The 20388-nt window shown below is 35.3% G+C and overlaps 1 protein-coding gene across 3 annotated transcripts in view; it reads right to left on the bottom strand.

Moving 5' to 3' along the window:
• Positions 1-20388, bottom strand: part of GABRA4 (gamma-aminobutyric acid type A receptor subunit alpha4) — a 101956-nt gene that overhangs the window by 69596 nt on the left and 11972 nt on the right. For all 3 annotated transcript variants that reach the window (XM_044680032.1, XM_044680030.1, XM_044680031.1), the window contains exons 3-6: positions 7381-7448; positions 6115-6335; positions 5939-6021; positions 895-1038 (exon numbers count right to left, since the gene is read on the bottom strand). In XM_044680032.1, coding sequence (XP_044535967.1) covers positions 895-1038; positions 5939-6021; positions 6115-6335; positions 7381-7448 — 516 coding nt within the window. The remainder of the gene's footprint in view (positions 1-894; positions 1039-5938; positions 6022-6114; positions 6336-7380; positions 7449-20388) is intronic.

Genomic DNA, 20388 nt, shown 5'->3' with positions numbered 1-20388 from the left:
TATTGGAGGCAGGACTTGAACTTAAGTTATTTACTCCAAGGCCAGTTCCCTCTCCAGTAATCTAAATTGCTTTTCCTAAGAGTTTATAACAACAATTTTAACCAGGAATTTTATTTCTTTATGTTAATACATTTGAAATGAAATAAATATAACTACACATGTGATCACACTTGAATATTCACATATTCTACTCTTATAATTTGCCTTTTTGATTTGCTTAAAGGAAAAAACAAATATTTGGATTGCCATTGCCTATCAAAAAGTATTAATAAAGTAATTTTAAAACAACATCTGTAAAACTCTCATTAAGAAAATTTGAGGGAGAAACTGTGAATCCCATTAACTTAAGGTTTCAGAAATTGTTCAAGTGTTTTTAAAGTGGTACTGTCCAGCAGGAAACTGAATAATTCATCTTTAGAAATGTACATGACATAAATGATCATAAGTCAGAAAAGTAAGGATGAAAGAATTTTTAAATAATCAGTTGGTGTTTTTCCGTTAAATAAACTAAAAACAAATCCTTTATTCTTTTTCACATATATTCTAAAAGCATAGATAATATATAACACCTTTTATACTTATCAACCACGTCTTGTTTAGAGACAACTTGAACGTACTGCCTTAAAATCCCTCGTACATAGCTCAATAGTCATGAGAGACCCTCTCTAGCCTTCCTGACTGGTAGCACATCTGGTTTCCTTAATGGACTTAACACAAATACTAGGCATATACTTTGACAAGTTCAAGAATACGATAAAATAAAGGAAATCCAAGTTCTACTTTCTAAGCCGTTTTGTTTCTGGAGGCTTTATCAGAATCCTCTGTAAACAATGTTTAAGACTAAACTACACTGATACCATATTCTAAGTTCATTCTGACTGGCAGCCATCTTACCTGTAATAGATTTGATGGTTTCACTGGACACTGTTTGGCCAACCAAGTCATACTGAACTAAACTGGAAGACTCTTTTGGGACTTCCACAGACTTCTCAGGACCTTTTGTCCAGGTGTAGATCATCTCACTCTTTGGGTAAGCATCTGAACAACAATACAAGATAAGGGGTTAGGTTCAGGGTTCTGGTACCTCTCAGTTCCATATCCGGACATGCTCAGCTAACTCAGAAAAATAAAAACTGTTAGAAAACAACATCCCTTTAACTTATTTGAGGTCAGTTTTAAGCCTCAGAGAAGTTTAATATCTAAATAAGCCTTGCAATTCAGCAGGATTTCTTTTGTTCAGGTCAAAGGAAAATAAACTAAAATGCTGTGTCTGCATCACTGCACCTGGAAATGTTCAGGGAAAAATACAAGGCAGTCCATCTAAAATCAGTTCTATTAAGTCAAATAAACACACTCCTTCTCTTTCATCTCGGACTCCTCTCCAACACTCAACCATGACTTGCTTCTTCCACCTTAATGCAAAATTGCCAACAAGAAAAATGCCAGATGCTATTTATAACAAAGGATGCTATTGTTGGAAGAGCTCTCCCGGGGTCACCTAGTCCAGTCCACTGCCTCTAGGCAAAGCATACTGCATCTAAACCACTCTACACAGATGACTGCCTATGCTTTTCTTAAAGCTCTTCAGGGAATGAGATTATATAAACAGTTGCACTACCTTTGAACTTTTTACAATCGGGATATTTTCCTTTACATCTATCATAAATCTCAGGAGCTGAAATTTAATTCCATTTACTCTTGTTCTACTATGAATGTAAATAGATAACAACCGCTTACTATTCTCCTAAGAGAATGTCTCAGTTCCGACACAGGCCAATCCAACATCATGAATATGGCAGACACTATTTGAAGATCCTACCCTACATGAAGATGTCTATTCTAAAAATCAAACTTAAAAGAAAAAAAACAACACTTCACAGAAGAACAAAATAGATAGCTACTTGTCATTAATTCACAATGTGCAACCGTATAACCAAAATTTACCAATGGCAAGTTGAAAATATTTTAATTCATATTGTCAAGGCTCTGTACCTCAGATGGCATACTCTTCTGATTTTCTTTCTTCTTCTCTAACTAGCCATTCTCTCCCTTCATGTCTTCTTCCTGAGCTTTTCATTTGGTAGTTCCACAAAAGTATGTCTTTAACTCTCTTCATTTCTCTCTTAGAATTCTTATTTGCTTCTTATTTGAATGAATGAATTCTTATTTACTTCTTATTTGAATGAATCAATGAATCAATGAAAAAGCATATATGCCCTGTCTGTTACTTCTAGATCTAAATATTTATTCCTGACCTTTCTTCTAAGCACCACACAAGAATTTCTAGCTGCTTTCCTGAATATACTACCAATACTACACACTCAATGTATCAAAAACAAAGCTTATTATATCTTGCCACTGAAACCTACTTCTCCTTCTGAATCTCAATTCTTCCTATTTGTGGTACCAAGTGGTCTCCCATTTTCAAAACCTTTGGAACTGCTAGATTTTTGACACTTCCTTCTCTTTTCCCTCTCACCATCAATGAGTAAAAAGGTCTTCTTGATTATAATTCTATAGGATGCCTTAAAATAATATACTTCCCTAGATTACCTCTACATTTACTTGCTTTGTTTTTAATATTTTGATAACTTCATTTGAATATAATTGGTTTTCTTTGTAATCTTAGGCATTTAAAAACCTCATTCTTAGGAGTCTAGACTTTGCCAGACTACAAAGGGGATACATGATAAATAGAGAAAATGAGTTAAGAACTCCTGATCTACTGAAAGTCCTCTTTAGAACCACAGGGCTTCTTACCTGTACTTTTCCCCCACTTTAATCTGTCCTTCATACTAATGACAGAAAAAGTATTCTGAAGAACAGATCTGTGTATACCAGAAAAATCATGATCATTGCCCTCTGTCTCCTCCTTCACACAAGTCAAGTTTAAAACATGCAAGACCATACATACCCTGGCCTTCCTTTTCAATATTATCTCCTATTGTTCCTTTCAACATGACACTCAAAGCCATTTGCAAATAGGACTATATTTTCATCATTCTTTACTATCATTCCCCTCAACACACCATCCAATCAAATTATACAGCCTTATAGTCACTGGAGAGCTCTTTTCTTTCTGAACATCCATCACACTCTTTTTTTGATTAATTTATTTATTTATAATATTTTTCCATTGTTACATGATTCATGATTTTTCCCATCCCTCTTCCCTCCTCCCTCCCAAAGCTGACAAGAAATTCCACTGGCTTATATATGTGTCATTGTTCAAAAACATCAAACTCTTATGCCTCTCTGCTAGAACATGCTTCTTTCCTCTTTTTCCTACTGACTTCCTAGCCACCACTTCAAAACAACCAACTTGCTGCTTCCCCCTTCCCTAATATCTCCATATGTTCCAAGTTTTCCCCTCAGAATTCTAGCACTTTTTTTGCATTCTAATTCTCTTATCAAATAGGATTAGCTGTCATAACCTCTGTTTTAGCACTCTTAAAAGTCTATAATCTCCATCCATTTAATCATTTCTCTCAAGTAAATTATGAAAACCACCAGAAAAAAGGCTTGATGTAGTTTTAACAAGCTGTTATTTCTAACTAACAAAAATAATTGTTTAAAAAAAATGATGTCTGCTGCTAAAACAACTAATTGGCAAATAAGTCATCATTAAGTAGTTCTGATGTGCCAGTTACTATACTGGACACTACAGGTGTAAAGGGTTAGGAAAAGTCCATACAGTCAGCCTGTGTGTGTATATGTGCATACGCAATGTCTACGCACATACATGTGTATATATTCGCATATGTACACATATATGTGTACACATTTATAGATATAAAATTTATTTCATGATTATCAATCTATAAGCACATATATGTAAGCATATACTTATTTCTGAATGTGTATATATGTTCCTAAGATATAAAGATAGATAGTTACTTTTAAAAAAGCACATAGTAGGTACTTTAAAAATGCTTGTTGAATGAATAGAAGAGAATATTAAGCCCTGGTAACAAGCATCATGCTTTTTGCTACATTCTCACAAGAGCAACAACAGTTTTCATTTCAGAGGCCGGTTGTTTTATTTTGTTTTTTTTTCCCAATGCTACCTAAGAGAAATTACATAGGGAAAAGGAAATCCCTGTGTATGGGGTGTTTGGAACTTAAAGTCATATCTCCATAATGAAATCAGCTAAGCACTATCTCCATAGGCAAAAGTTCCCTCCAAGCTGTGGGAAACTAAGTTCACGCAGCCACTGACATATTCTACGCTGATATTCAAACAAGAAGTCATGAAGGTAGGCAGCCTCCTGGGGGCTCAGGACCTCAAACTAGATTTCGAATTGTTCTGCCTCAGAATTGGTATTTGAGTGAGAAAGGAACAGAGGCAGAGCCCGTGCTTTAATTCATAAGACTCTGAAACTATCCTGGTGCCATTTATCATACTCATGCTACACCACTCCATTTACTTATTACTCCAATGAAAATAAGAGGCATATCATGCCACCTCCTATTTTTCTCCTAAAACACTTAGCTAAAGACCAAGGAAAGGACCACAGAGTAGTCTTAACTCCATTGCACAAGTGCTTACATAGAAAAACTGACAGCCAACCTTGGAACTGATGTAACAGGAGTCTGACATTCTTTTAACCCAAATTGTCAATGGATAGAAGGGTGCAAGAATCCTTTAAGAATATTTTTGCCCCTTTGATTCAAGATCATCTGCTTATGGATGATATGCTGAGAACCCAATCTGTCACAAGAAAGACTGATTTTGCTTTCCAGAAAGTATGGATAAGGAAACCTTGTCTGAAAAAATCATGTCAATCTAATAAATATCATGTTCTATCCATCCTCCCAAACACCCAGGCTTGCAATCTTGGAGTCATTCTCGACTCTCTCCTTTTATTCTACTCTATGGAATGGAATGGGTAAGCATTTATTAAGCACTTATGTTCTGACCTTTAATAATATAAATAGAAAAGAGAGATTTTCTCCTCTCAAAAAGTCATCATTTAACAAGTCTAGTTGGTTCTTCCTCCACAATATCTCTCAATCCGTCCCCCTTGTCTCTATTCCTAGGGTCTCACTCACCTCACGCACAGACTATTGCAATAGCTTCTAAATCAGTCTCTTACTTCCTTTCTCTCCTCTTTCCAATCCATCCCTCTCACAACTAGTTAACTAATATTTTTTTAAATCATTACCTTCCATGTTAGAATCAATACAGTTGTATTGGTTCTAAGGCAGAAGAGTGGTAAAGGCTAGGCAATGGGGGTCGAGTGACTTGCCCAGGGTCACACAGCTAAGAAGTGTCTGAGGCCAGATGTGAACCCAGGACCTCCTATCTCTAGGCCTGGTTCTCAAACCACTGAACCCCACAACTGCCCCCACAAACTAATATTTCTAAGGAAAAATTTGGTCCTAACACTGCCCTACTCAAAATATCCAATGGTACTCTACCCTGTTGTATAATTTTTTAAAAATCATCAGCCTAACTTTTAAGGGCCTCTACCTGCCATCTACCTTACTAATAATTCCTTATTATTTTCCTTCATACACTTTTTATTCCAGTCAAATTGGACTACTACCTGTGTACCCCATGCATTATATTCCATCACCTGCCTCCATGCCCTTGAAAGTTGTTTCCCAATACCTGGGAAGTCCTCCTTACTCATATTTTTGCCTCTTAGAATCTCTATTCAAACTTCGATAACACCTCATATTTTATGATGCCCCTCTAGCTGTTAGAGCTCTCTCCAAATTACTTTTAATCATTTCTATTTACATATATGTGTACTTATTATGCCTTTGAAAATGGCTCCCAGTAGAACACATGCTACATGAAGATAGAAACTCTTGGTTTTTTTAATCTTTCTATCTACAATGCTTGGTATGCCTTTCAGATAATAGGCACTTTATAAATCTTATTACTGAATTGAATAGTTAATGTAAAGAAGCTTTATAATATAAAACTTACAACTCCCAAATTTCAAGGGACATGCATGGCCATCCATGGGGAAATCCACTAATCTCATGGGGCACTCTGCACTTATGGTAAGCCTACAATAAGACAAATAGAATCAGAAAGATTTAGTCATTTTCATAATCACCTTTTTTTCTTAACATGCAAAAAAAAAAGAATGAGCTAATCACCTCATTGTGTATAAAATGGTGCCATTTCTCATAATTCTAAAGAGCTTGTTTGGGGCTGTCATATTATGGGAGACAGATTTTTTCCCATTCCTGAAGAAAGTATCAGGTGTCCACACTTTAGTCACCATCATATTGTTCAGCCTTAAAATTTCAATGGGGCCATCATATTTTAGTCTTTTGTCAATCCAGGTTTGCCGGAAGAAGACATCCATTGTGTATTCCTGGGTGAGCAAACCACAGCAATCCCAAACCCAGATTATTATACATAAAATAATAGAAAGCACAGACAGATACACATACATGTACACAAAACCACACAAGTAAATCCAAATGAATAAGTGGAGCCATTTACAAAAGGCACTGACACAGAGTTCCAGCAATTAAAAGCATGGTGAATGTCTTGATAATTTAAATCCTCCATATTAGTCAGACAGTAAATTGCCATACCTACATAATCATTCAAAAATAATTACTATAATTCAAAAAAATTGCAGGAAGGTAGCAATTATATTTTCATTCTAATATATATAGAGATATATATGAGGGGGAAATGAGATAATGTAGTAACATATGTCACTTGTTTTTTTAGAAAAGTAAAATAAAAGAATTAAGTAAATCAAAAACTAAGAAAAGTTTTATTCTCAGTAAAGGAAATAAAATTAGAAAAAATAGATATTCAAATATTTTAAATCATATACACCTGATTTAAAGGTTCTAACAATCCTCCACTGAGCAAGGCAAACATCTTTATATAACCTTAAGAGTGCACACTTAAAGAGATGAATTCATTCTGACATCTACCAGGGTTTGGTATACTGAGCTCTTCAAGCATTAAGTGGAAAAAAACCATATAACTGGGCCAAAATGAAATGCTAAAATATGGCCCCTCAGGACTGGGAGATACTTTTGTGCCAGAAATAATTTCAACTGTTATAATCCCTAATTTTCTCCATCTCAGTGGTTTTCACAGCAAAAAAAAAAAAAAAAAAAAAAAAATGAACTCGTAAGATTGTCCTATGGGGAGTAGTAACAATAAAGTTCTTTCCTTTTGTAGGAAATGAATCTAGGCAAAATGTACTCAAATGTTAGGGTTGAAATGCAAATTCTGTGACCTCCTCTTGACAAATGTACTGGTCTAATTACTCACTCTAGAAACAGAGCTGCTCTTACTCTCCTGATTGACAGTGAAATAAACATTCATTTCCTTCTGTTGTGCGTGGTTTCTCCTAACTACAGAAAGCTATTTTAAATTTCTCCAACACCTACCATTTCCACATCAGAAACAGGCCCAAAGCTGGTGACATATATGTCAGTTTTCACTTCTGTAACAGGACCTAGAAGATAGGAAATAGATAAGTGTGAAAAAAAATCATTAATTTTACAAGATAACTGGGTAAGAAGAAATAATAGAAAAATACACAAAGCTCTTTATAATTATTGCCTTAAAATTTCTAGGAGATAAACATCTCTAAAAAGTAGGCACGGTTTTTATAAATATATACATATACAGGTAATAATATTGAATTAATGTCACAAGTAAAATCCCAATTACATACCAATAAAGCTATTGGTGTGCTAGATCAAAGGATCTAGAGAGACCTTAGAAATCATTCAGGCCAACCCTCTAACTTTACAGATGGGGAAACTGAGGCTCGGGAAAAATCAGTCAATGAAATACATTGACACAAAATACTTAAATTCAAATCTTACTTTTTGAAATCATCTTTCTACTGCTTCACATTATCTCTCACTAATTTGATACTAATAGAGCAGTGATTCCCAAAGTGGGTGCTACCACTCCCTGGTGGGTGCTGCAGTGATCCAGGGGGATGGTGATGGCCACAGGTGCATTTATCTATGCTATTAAAATTTTAAAAATTAATTTCCAGGGAGCTAAGTAATATTTTTTCTGGAAAGGGGGTGGTAGGCCAAAAAAGTTTGGGAACCACTGTAATAGAGCCCCAAAAATAGTTTTAACAACATAACTGAGGCCTGGAATGCCACTCTGAAAATTTCTTGAAGAAAACAATAGCCACAAGTACCTCAGTATTAGCATTATCTTAGTAAGTTCTTTCCATAAATATATGTGCTCTGTGATAACTGCTAAGTTAGTTAAGAGCTCTCAGGTTAAGTCAACATTAAATGAAAGTCTTTTTTAATCTGGACAGACAGCGGTTACCACAGGATTTCAAAGAGCCTCTGGCTTTTCAGTGCTATGGTTACCACCAGATGCTTCTGAGAGATCTTCAATAGCCTCAGATTCCCTAAGGCAATGAGGTAAATCATTAAAAGGTTGCTAACATGGAACTTGCTAATAATGTGGAAGGGTAAAGAAATCCATAACAGTTGCCAGAGGTCATATATCTTCATGTGAACATGAACATTATTAAATTGCTCAGAGACAAGAAAGCAGGATGGTGAATTCACGGCACACGAGGATCAGTTGAAGGACCTTGGGATGTACAGCTTGGGGAACAGGAACAATGGATAGGATGATGGACTGAGAATCAAAAAGACATGAATTTGAATCTCACCATAGAGTTACTAGCCATATTACCATGAGCAAGTAAAGTCATTTAGTCTCTCTCTGATTCAGTTTTTCTCATCTGTTAAATAGGAATAATTATAGCACCTCCCTGAAAGCATTCATGTAAGGATGAAATAAGATAATGTATGTAAATCATTTGTCAAACATTAAGGCACCACTGAAATACTAGCTAGTAGAAGAGCAAGGTTTAGGAGGATCTGATAGCTATCTTGAAGAACTACTTTCTGGAAAAGGGAATATACTTGCTCTGCTCATTAGACTGGAAGTAGTAGTAACAATTGTAAGTTTCAGAGACGAATTTCAATTTAAGGTAAAGAAAAGCCTCCTAAAAACCATAGTTGTCCAAAAAAAATGGACCACCTAGGAAGGGGATAAGTTCTTCCTCAATTAAAGTCTTTTACAAAAAAATGGATGAGCCCTTTTTGTGAAAGACTGGAATTGTATCCTTTGTCAGGTACAGGATGGACTGGGCAGCCTCTTAGATCACTTCCACCCCTGAAATTCTGTGATTATACTTGATTTGAAAAAAGTCACCTGATAACACTGATAGCTAGGTAAATGGGCCACGGGGATATAGCCAGCAAGTTAAAAGAAAAAAAGATACTAGCCATTATAGTAGGGTAATATTATATTGATATTTTTCAAAAGGGAATATGAGAGAACCAATGCATACCAGACCCAGATGGGACTTCATATGCTACCTCTAACCCACAGCTGGCCTAAAATATCATTTGCAATGTCCTTAGCAAATAATGTTATTATCCAGTTTTCACACAAGAACTTCAAGTGAGAAGACATTTTCTTGAAGCTGCTCTTTCCATTCTTGGAGAGCCAAAGCAATAGAGCTTCACATTTTCTTGAAGCTGCTCTTTCCATTCTTGGAGAGCCAAAGCAATAGAGCTTCATAAAAGTATGGGAAGGGGAACAAGGAGCTTCTCCTAAATATTTCAAAGAAGGGTATCCTGGGAAATCATAGTAATTTCATTCCTTATTGCTCTATAGCTTTGGAGAGCAGAAGCACGATAGGATCCTCACAGCAGAAGAGAGAATTCATTATGAAAGCACTTTTGAATATTCTCGTAAGATTATGTTTCTTGAGGGGAAAAGTATATCTTCTTTATTTTAGTAATATTTGTCTCTAGTACAGGCTTTTAGAAAGTCTTTGCACTTAATAAAAGAATTTTTAAATTGAGTTTAACAAGTTGTCCATTGGACTTATAATGATAGTTACCTAAGAATTTTATGTGTTATGTAATGTTCTTAAGCTTTAATCTATTAAAAGATATATAAAGACTTTATTATCTCTAAGGAGTAGAGAATAAAACCTCTAGAAAGGAAAGGTTAAGAGAGATGTCTTTCTTAATTTTTATGACACTTTCAAGAAGAACTAGTGTAAATTCTAGAGTGAGTACTGAAAACAACTTGACATTTAAAAGTTAGAGATAATATGTAATTATATATATATAGACAAAAATTGTTTATACATGTTAATGTATGTATATACATATGTTTTTCCATGGGAACTTTAACTTGAGAAGTCCTTTAGAAAATATATGAAGGTGAAAAATCAATGGACATTCCTTCCAAATCAGAAACTTTTTTCCAAAGCTTAGATCAATGGTTCCCAAACTTTTTTGGCCTACCGCCCCCTTTCCAGAAAAAAATATTACTTAGAGCCCCCCTGGAAATTATAAAACTATATATTGAACTCAGAATAGAATAGAATACAAAAAAAGTGTGGCCATCTCCACTCCCTGGATTGCTGCAGCACCCACCAGAGGGTGGTAGTGCCCACTTTGGGAATCACTGGTTTAGATCATTAGATGAATGGGTTATTATCATATACTTGGAATATACGGTAGAATAAATTAAACAATCACAGAATTACAGCATCTCAGAGTTGAACTCCATGGAACAGTAAGTAATCAATGAAAATCACAGAATCTCATTTAGAAAGTATCATACAAGACAGGTAATACAATGCATACCTAAGTGAGAATCCCCTCTACAAATAATCATACTACCTTAGCTAGACGAACACAGGCAGGGAAAATCCACTAGATTCTGAGGCAAAGCATTGTACTGTGGTTACCTATAATTATTTGGATGTTCTTCTTAATATATAGAACCCAAATTCAGGTTTAAAATATCAATCCATTACACTAACTTTTCTCTCTACCACTTGACATTCTTTCAAATACTTGAAGACAACTACCATGTTCCATAAGTCTTTTCTTCTCCAAATTGAATGTGAATGAGATGAATTTATCCATAGAACAAAAACGGATAGCAGAATAGATCAAAAACCAAAACCTGACATTATGTTGTTTATAAGAAACACATTTAAAAATGAGATATAAAGAGAGAATTAAAATAAAGGATTGAAGCAAAATATACTATGCCTCAGCTGATACAAAGAAAGCAGGGGTATCAATCAAGATTGCTGGCAAAGTTAAAGCTAAAATAGATATAATCAAAAGAGATAAGCAGAGAAAATTTTTTTATTTTAAATCTCTAGACACCAAATGTTAATAGTATCCAAATTTTTAAAGGAAAAATTAATGTTGCAGATTGAAATAGATAATAAAATAATAATAGTGGGGGACTTTAATCTTTACCTCTCAGAACTAGTTAAATAAACCCCCCAAAATAAAAAGACAAAGAGAACACAATTTTAGATGAGTAAAATATGATAGACAGTTTTAGAGAATTGAATGGGAAAAGAAAAGAGCATACCTTTTTCTAAGTAGCACATTGTACTTTTACAAAAATCAATCATATTAGGCAACAAAAATATTATAATTAAATGTAAAAGCAGAAACATTAAAAGCAACCTTCTCTGAACATAATGCAATAAGAACTGTATATCAGAAGGAACCATGGAAACAAAAAGTAAAATCTAATTGGAGATTAAACAAATTAATCTTTAAGAATAAGTTCATTAAGGAATAAAATATTAAAACAAATAATTCATTAAAGAGAATGACAATAATGAGACAAAATGCCATACCCTATGAAATATACCAAAAACAATAATGTAAAAGCATATATCTCTATATGCTTATATTAATAAAACAGAGAAAGATCAATGAATTGGAAATTCAATTTAAAAAATTATAAAAAGAAGAAATTTAAAATCTCCAAATAAACAGGAATGTTATAGCCAAATTTAAGAATTACCAGACCAAGGAAAAGATATAAGAAGATGCTAAAAAGAAACCATTCAGATGTAATGGAACTACAGTTATGATAACATAGGAACTGGCTGCATCCACACTGAAGGACTGGAATGTATGGAATATTTTGGGAAGCAAGGGAAGTGGGTCCACAACCAAGAATCAACTACTTGGGCAGCTGGGTAGCTCAGTGGAGTGAGAGTCAGGCCTAGAGACAGGAGGTCCTAGGTTCAAACCCGGCCTCAGCCACTTCCCAGCTGTGTGACCCTGGGCAAGTCACTTGACCCCCACTGCCCACCCTTACCACTCTTCCACCTATGAGACAATACAAGTACAAGGGTTTAAAAAAAATACAAAAAAAAAAAAAAAGAATCAACTACTCTGAAAAACTGACTATATTCTTGAAGGGGAAAGTATGGTCATTTAATAAAATAGAAGACTTATAAGCATTCCTAAAGAAAAGACCTGACTTAAACAGAAAATGTGATGCCCAAACACAGAACTCAGAGAATCACTGAAAGGTAATCAAGAAAGAGGGGAAAAAAATTTAAGGGATGCAATAAGTTCAAATGATTTGTATTCCTATAAGCAAAGATGATATTAGTAACTCTTAAAAATTGTTATTATCATCAGCGTAGCTAGAAGAAGTATAGTTAGAGGGAACAGTTACAAACTGTATAGGATGAAATGTATATATATATATATATAACTAGGGGTAAAAAAGAGGATAATACTAAGAGAAATGGGAAAAGAAATAAAATTGGGTAATTTAATATTTCATAAAGAAGCATGGGGGGAGAGAGGGAGAAGACGAATATAATGAAAGGGTGAAAGTGGCTGGAAACAGTCTCCATGAAAATTTTAATCATTACAATGGGAAGGGTCAGGTTTAAATGGAAGGAAAACTTCCCACTCCAAATTCAATCATCAACATCAACACCAACACCAACACCAACATCATCATCAACAACACAGCCAGCATCAACAACATTTTCACCACTAACAACAACATCATCATCTACATCATCATCAACAGCAACATCATCATCATCATCATCAACATCAACATCATCAACATCAACATCTGGCCCAGGATAGATTTTTGCTGGGTGGCCTAATGTAATAGCATACTATGCAAAGTACTGAATGTGAGCCAAAAGACCTAAACTCTAGGTTGGATTGCCACTATGTGTCCTTTGGAGATAAAAGAAAGCCTTCTTTTTCCTGGACTCAAGTTTCCTCATTTATGTAATGGTGAAGCTTACCTGGACTCTTAATTAAATCAAAGAATAAACCAAGTTTCACCTGGAGGAAATTGAGCAGAGGAGACTTGAGATAGATATGACATATCCTATAGAGGTACGTAGAGATAATGCTTATAATAGAGGTGGATTAATAAATCATTTGTTTCTAATTGTGTGTTCAAAAAAACTGTATCGTTCTTTTAACATATTAATTATGATTCAGCATATAGAGAGACACTTTTGTCAAACACAATTTTCTGACCTTAATCTACTATTAATCAATGGAAAGAAGATTTTTGAATGCTTACTGGAGGGAGTGAGGAATTTCTCTCTCTTTGAATTTCTTTATCTTTTATAATTTAAAAGGATATATTATTTCTAAGAGAGGAAAAAAGAAAATTATGAAAAATGGGCTGACTAGTGAGATTTAATGTAACATCTAAATTTTGAGATGCTTCAACATTTGAATAAACTTTATGATTAAAAAGCAATTAGGAGAGGCAGAGTGTAGCAATCCAGGTATACATTAATCTGGATACTATTTTAAGAGTGCTCAAAAACTGACTCTTGTACTGCTCATGATTAATTTCTGTAACCTTGAGTTAAATTGAACCTCAACCTTGCCAAATTCCTAGCCCTTCCCTAAGGCTACACTCAAGAACACAGGTCAGTTATCTCAGTCTCCTTATTTTACCTAAAACAATCAACTAACATATGTATCAAATAACTGTAGATGCCTTAGGCCATATTGAACTCCTGATCTGGGTATTGTCTTTGAATTGGCAGTTTGTATCTCCTAATGATTACCTCTTAATGTTAATGTATCAAACCACTTGGCTCTCCCCTTCCCCCTACACTGTTGTAACCCCAATAAAAGTACCTATATGGCAACTGAGAAAAGAAGCTCTGAAACATGGAAGCTCTTAACCATCAGGGCTTCATCCAAGTAAACTCTGAACCACCTAAGCTCCTGAACCATCAGAGCTCCTAAACATGAAAGCTCTCGTCCATCAGAGCTTACTAGCTGTTGTAACACGGAAATGGCAGGGTAGAATTCACCACAGGGTGAGGCTTGACCCTATATCTTACAGGAATTCCACCCTGCCATTTCCATGTTACATTGTCTGTCTACCTTATGCAAGAACTTTCTATGCATGTCTTTATTCTTGCCTTATGTTCCTTTTCCCTTAGTCCTTAACCCATAACCCATTTTCACTCAGTCCTTGGTTCCCCTTTCTGAGTGTCCTACCCACTAGAAATCTTCGTGGAGCTGCTGAATGGCTACCCAGAGGAAAAGTGGGGAAGAGAAATGAAAGTAATGCAAGAAGAAAGGAAAGTGATGCAAGGAAAAATGAAAGTGATACAAGAAGAAATAGGCCAATTGAAAAAGGAGAACCAAAAAACAGAGGAAAATCAGGCCTTAAATATTGAATTGATCATCAAAAAAAAAATAATGATTTCAGTTTCCAGGAGTGGAGCCAAGATGCAGGAGTAACTAGAATAGCAGTGCCATTTCACCAAGGAAATCCTCTCTGACCAAGATTAAAATATTGCCACAAAACAAATTCAAGAGTGAAAGAACCAATAAGAAGACAATGAAACAACTTTAAAAAAAAGAAAAGAAAAACCCAAAATGTAGGCAGAGACCATTTGGGGAACTGAAGGAGAGGGGAGAAGAGATAGCAGGAGGCATAATAGCAAATGAAGAGCAAGCCAAGAGCAAACCACAACCCCTTCACCCCACCCCCACCCCACATCTGCTCTCACAGGTTCTCAACTTAAGCCCTAACAGTCAAACCATGAGATCCTACCAGGGTAAATAGTGGTGCAAGCCAACCCACACCCCTTGAAATTTCAAATCAGTGGAGAAGTCCTGAGTTCCAGCCCAGGGCAATCTGTGCTAAAGGAGGACAATCCACATGGACCCAGAGCAAAGCCAGAAATCCCAATCTGGGTTTGGGATGAGGACATAATCCATGGTTTGGGTGAGCAAACTGTTCTCAGAGAGAGCCTCCCTGGGATTTTTTTTGCCCAAAACTAAGGATGGAGCTACAGAAAAGGGCAATCGAGGGTGTGCCTGATTGAATCAAGAATAACTTGAGACCAAAAAGTTGAGCCTAAGCCTGAGGCTAAAATTTGACCAACCCCTGACCTGATCAAGTTCAGACTGAAATAAAAAACTTACACTCATGCCTGAGAAAAGTCCTTAAGCTGTAAGCATCTCAAGGGTCAATTGAATCAGCAGTGGGAGGGGACTATCAGAGCTCTCAGCCCTCAGACCATCTGGTAAACTAGTAATCCAAAAAATAAGCCAAAAATAGCATCAAGGAGGGAATGAAGTTTAAAAGGGTACCCCAACTTCTCAGAAAACAGAGCCTACCTATAATTAGATAGGAAAAATGAGCAAACAACAAAAAAAGCACCTAAATCTAAAAAATTGTTATGGAGAAAAAGAGAAAGGTACAGACACAGAAGGGGACAGTGAAAGCAAAGGAAACAAACCCAAAGTCCAAAAGAAAAATATGGATTGGAAACAGTCTGGAAGAGCTCAAAAAATACTTCAAAAACCAATTAAAGAAAAGTAGGGAAGAGAAATGAAAGTGATGCAAGAAGAAATGGGCCAACTGAAAAAGGAGAAACAAGAACTGATAGAAGAAAACTAGGTCTTAAAAATCATAAACTAATGATTTTATGAGAAATCAAAGAACAATAAAGCAGAATCAAAGGAATGAAAAAAAAACAGAGGAAAACATGAAATATTAAAAAAACTGATCTTGAAAATAGATCTAGGAGAGACAATTCTGAGAATTATTGGACTATCATAGCCATGATGAAGGAAAAAAACCTTGGATATCATATTACAAAAAAGTATCAAAGATAACTGCCCAGATATCCTTGAACAAGGAAATAAAATTGAAGTTGAAAAAATTCACTGATTGTCTCCAGAACGAAATCCTGAATTGAAAACTTCCTGTAATAGCTAAATTCAAAAGCCACCAAGCCAAGAAAAAAATATTTCAAGCAGCTAGGAAAAAAACGATTCAAACACCATGAACCTACAATCAGGATGACACAGGGCCTAGCAGCTTCTACATTAAAGGATCATAAGGCATGGAATATGATATTCAGGAAGGCAAAAGACTTGGGTCTACAATCCAAAGTTACCTATCCAGCAAAACTGAGTATATTCTTTCAGGGGAAAAACGGTCATTCAATAAGATAGAACATTTCAAAGAATTCCTGAGGAATACGCCAGACCTAAACCAAAAATTTGAATGCCAAATATGAGACACAAGAGAAGCCCAGAAAGGTAAATAAGAAAGAGAAAATTTAAGGGACTCATTAAGGTAAAAATGTTTATATGTCTAGAAGGAAAGAGGATTTCTATAATTCTCAAAAATTACTCTTAGCAATAGAGAAGATAGAAGGAATTTACTCAGGAAAAGAGTAGAAAAGTAAGCTGATTGTGATAATATAATATACATGATGATATATGATGACATGATATATACGTAAATGTGATTACATGGAATATGTATGTATGATATTATATGTATGCATATGAATAACATGTAAAAATCAATAAAGGGCTGAAAGAGATGCTTGCACTGAGAGAAAAGGGAAGGGACAGATAGAATGTGGTAAATTATATAACATAAAGAGTTGAAAAAAAAATCAATACAGAGAAGGGAGGATAAGAGTGGTGACAGGCAATGCTTAAATTTTACTTACATTGTAACTGGCTCAGAGAGGGGAAAACAAGTATACTCAGTAGGGTATAGAATTCTATCACCCTTCAGAGAAGTAGAAGGAGAACAAGACAAGGGGGGGTAATTGAAGAGAGAGGGAACTGTGGGGGTGACAAAATGCAAAATACTGGTGAAGAAGAACAGAGAGAAAAGGGAATAGAACAAGATCTAAAGAGGATAATAGGATGAAGGGCAATATACAGGTAATAATCATAACACTGAATGTGAATGGGATGAACTCACCCATTCAAGATAAAGGTATTTATTCTCTAGTGTCAACAGCTTGATTCCCTACCAGCTCTATTTCAAAGTATATATGTTTGCCCCGGTATCTCAGGGACATATTCTCCTCTGTGCCATCTCTTCTTTGGAGAAATGAAGGGGATGTCGTTTTAACTTAGTTCATACATATTATTGTTCTCACCAAACTCAAGTCCAGATTTAGCTTGGGTCGAGAAGGTCATTATTTACTCCTTGATGCTTGACTAGCTGCAAAACCAACCCTGGAACTGAAGGGCACTAAAGACCCTTGAATTCTAGAACATTGGGATGCTGAGTTGCCCTCTGAACTTTTGAAACTAAAAAGGTCATGCAGAGTCTATTCCCTTCACATGGAATAGAAAAAAATGAAGAGGCTAAGGGCCAGGAACTATTTCTTGGGTTGCATGGTCTCAAAGAAAGAGAAAGCCTTAATGGTCTTAACTTTTTCACTTACAGTATCAGTGCTCACCAGAGACTATGAATTAAGGAGTCACTGAATAAAGCCAAGGCAAAGAGAAGGGAACAGAAGCCAACAGGACTCTTTGAAAGTTTCTGTAGCCAAGCAAAGAGCCTCCTCTTCACCAAGTGGCTAGCCATTCCAAGGAACTTCCCTACATAACTCTCCCATAAGGGTTCTTTCTAGCTTCTCCACATGGGGAAGTTGTATCAGTTGAACAAGGGTCTGCATAGAGCTTCTTATTTTTGTCTGCCTATAAATGACTACAAAATGCAAAAAATTCAGGAGTCAATCTACCAAGTTACACTTAAGGCATTTTAGAAGACTTACAGAAATATTCTATAGAATATTGGTGTTTTAAAAATAATTTAAATAGCGGCACATAGTAGGTACATAATGTATATTTGACTGAATGGAATGTTTTCCATTGTTCATGGGGCCATGACAGTATAATAAAGAGCATAATCCTACTTAAATTAATCTACAGACAATGTTAAACAGTTAAAACAGCAAGAGAAAGTACCAAAATTCATTTGGAAGAATGAAAGATCTAGATTCACAATGGAAACAATCAAAGATATAGCAATGATGCAAAAATAGCACTTCTAAACCTCAAATTATAGCACAAAGCAGTAATCATCAAAACTATTTATTTCTATGTAAAACAATATAAAAGTAAATCAGTGGAACATTATATATATATATATAAAATCAAAAATAATTTAACAGCAATGACCTAAGATTTTCTAAATCAGTAAATAAATTACTTAGGAAACAACTCCCTCTTTGACAAGAACCAATGGAATAACTATTAAATAATTTGGCACAAATTAGGTTTAGTACAGTAGCTGACACCATATATAATTATACCACAATAAATTCTAAAAGAATATAAAACCTTAGTATTAAATGTCACACCATTAAAAAATCTAAGAGAGAAGCAAAACAGGTAATTTCATGATTAGGAATAGTGGGAGAATGCCTAATCAAATAAAATATCAATTTTACCTCAAAATAAAAAGGATGGTCATTTTAATTATTTAAAACTGTAAAGATTTTGTATGAAACAATTAATATAAGTTATGATATAAAGGCAAGATATTCATTTAGGAAAATTCATTGCATCTAATATTTATTTATGACAAAAGATTTATATCAAAGATATATAGAAAATACAAATATATGATAAAAAATATTTCCCACTAAATACCTGATGAAAGAACATAAACAAATACTCTTGAAGGCTAAATCACAAACTTTTTACAACCACATGAAACAATGTTCCAAATGATTGTTTTTTGTTTTTGTTTTGTTTTGTTTTTAACACAAAGTTTAATCTCCCACTCAGCAAATTGTCAAAGATAACAATGGCTGGGAATAAACGGTTGAGGGAGTTGTGAAAAGACAGGAACACAAATACATTGTTGGTATAAGTTGATTGAGCCATTCTAAAAAGCAATTTGGAATAATATTAATCTAACAAAATAATTAAATGTCCATGTCCTTTGACTTAAATGTGCCAATGCTAAGCATACTGCACAAAAAAGGTCAAATATGAGAGAGATGGGCAGACAGACAGAGACAGACAGAGACAGACAGACAGAGACAGAGGAGGAGAGAAGAGGAGAAGAGAAGAGGGTAAAGGAGAGGAGAAGAGGGGAGAGGAGAGGAGAGGAGAAGAGGGGATGGGAAAGGAGGGTAGGAAAAAAAAAGATCCAATAAATACCAAAATCTTTATAACAGCATTTGTGAATGAGCAAAGAACTAGAAACAATTTAAATGTTCATTAATTGGGAAGAGCTAAATAAAAGTCTAACATTAATAGGATGTTTTCCTGCAATATAAGAATAAATGAATGCAAAGAATACAGTATCAAGGCACCCTGAGAGTGAAACAGGAGGAAGCACAGATCAAGGCAAATCAAGCCACTCCCTTGATGACCATTTCCTCCCTGACATTAATGGAAACAGCCTAGGATCCTGAACCCACGAGTTTGGGGAATACAAATGTCTTAGGCAATGGTAATGGCTGTTTCCCCATAACCATCATTCTGTGAAGCAGCCTGGCAACAGATCCTGCAGGTGCTACAGCCACAGTTATTAATGTCCCAGAAAATAATATTCTTGCTACCAAAATCCTTGGCACTGGCAAACAGATCAGTATCAGAAACAATTATGATCTTTGTCGGTGGAAATGACATTTAAAAAGATGCATTGCCATCTGCTATGTTACTGTACCATAAGTCACAAGAGACCTTTCCATCTGACTGGCAGATAAAGCCTTCCGTGTACATTGTCTCCATTAGAATATGAAGTCCTTATGGGCAAAGACAACTTTGCTTTAGAACTCATACCCCCAGTGCTTAAAAAAACGCACTGTACATACTAAGCAAATAATAATGCTGTATTTACCCATTTGACCAACAGTGAGAAGCATAGGAAGATTTGTATTAGGGGATGCAAAGTGAAGTTAGAAGAACCAAGAAAATAAAACATGCAATGACTACTCCACTGCAAATGTATAAAGAGCAACTAAAACAGGGATGGTGGGGTGGGACGAGGGTTGTGAGGGAGGACTATGTAATTACCCTGCTCAGCACTAAAAAGAGAGGAGAAAATGTACTGCTACCTTCTGTGCAGAAGTGGGGGACTATGAGTGTGAATAACTTATTTATATGATATCAGATGCAATTGATGGAATGATTAGTTCTAGGCAGCTAGGTGGTAGAGTGAATATAGTTCTGAACTTGTGGTCGGGAAGACCTAGTTTTAAATCCTGCCTCAGATACTTATTAGTTGTGTGTGATCCTGGGTAAGTCATTTAACTTTTGCCTCCCTCA

This window comes from Gracilinanus agilis, chromosome 6 (genome assembly GCF_016433145.1).
Source record: "Gracilinanus agilis isolate LMUSP501 chromosome 6, AgileGrace, whole genome shotgun sequence".
Classification (NCBI taxonomy): Eukaryota; Metazoa; Chordata; class Mammalia; order Didelphimorphia; family Didelphidae; genus Gracilinanus; species Gracilinanus agilis.
Note: the sequence above shows the minus strand (reverse complement) of the source record. Positions and strands in the feature narration are given on the sequence as shown.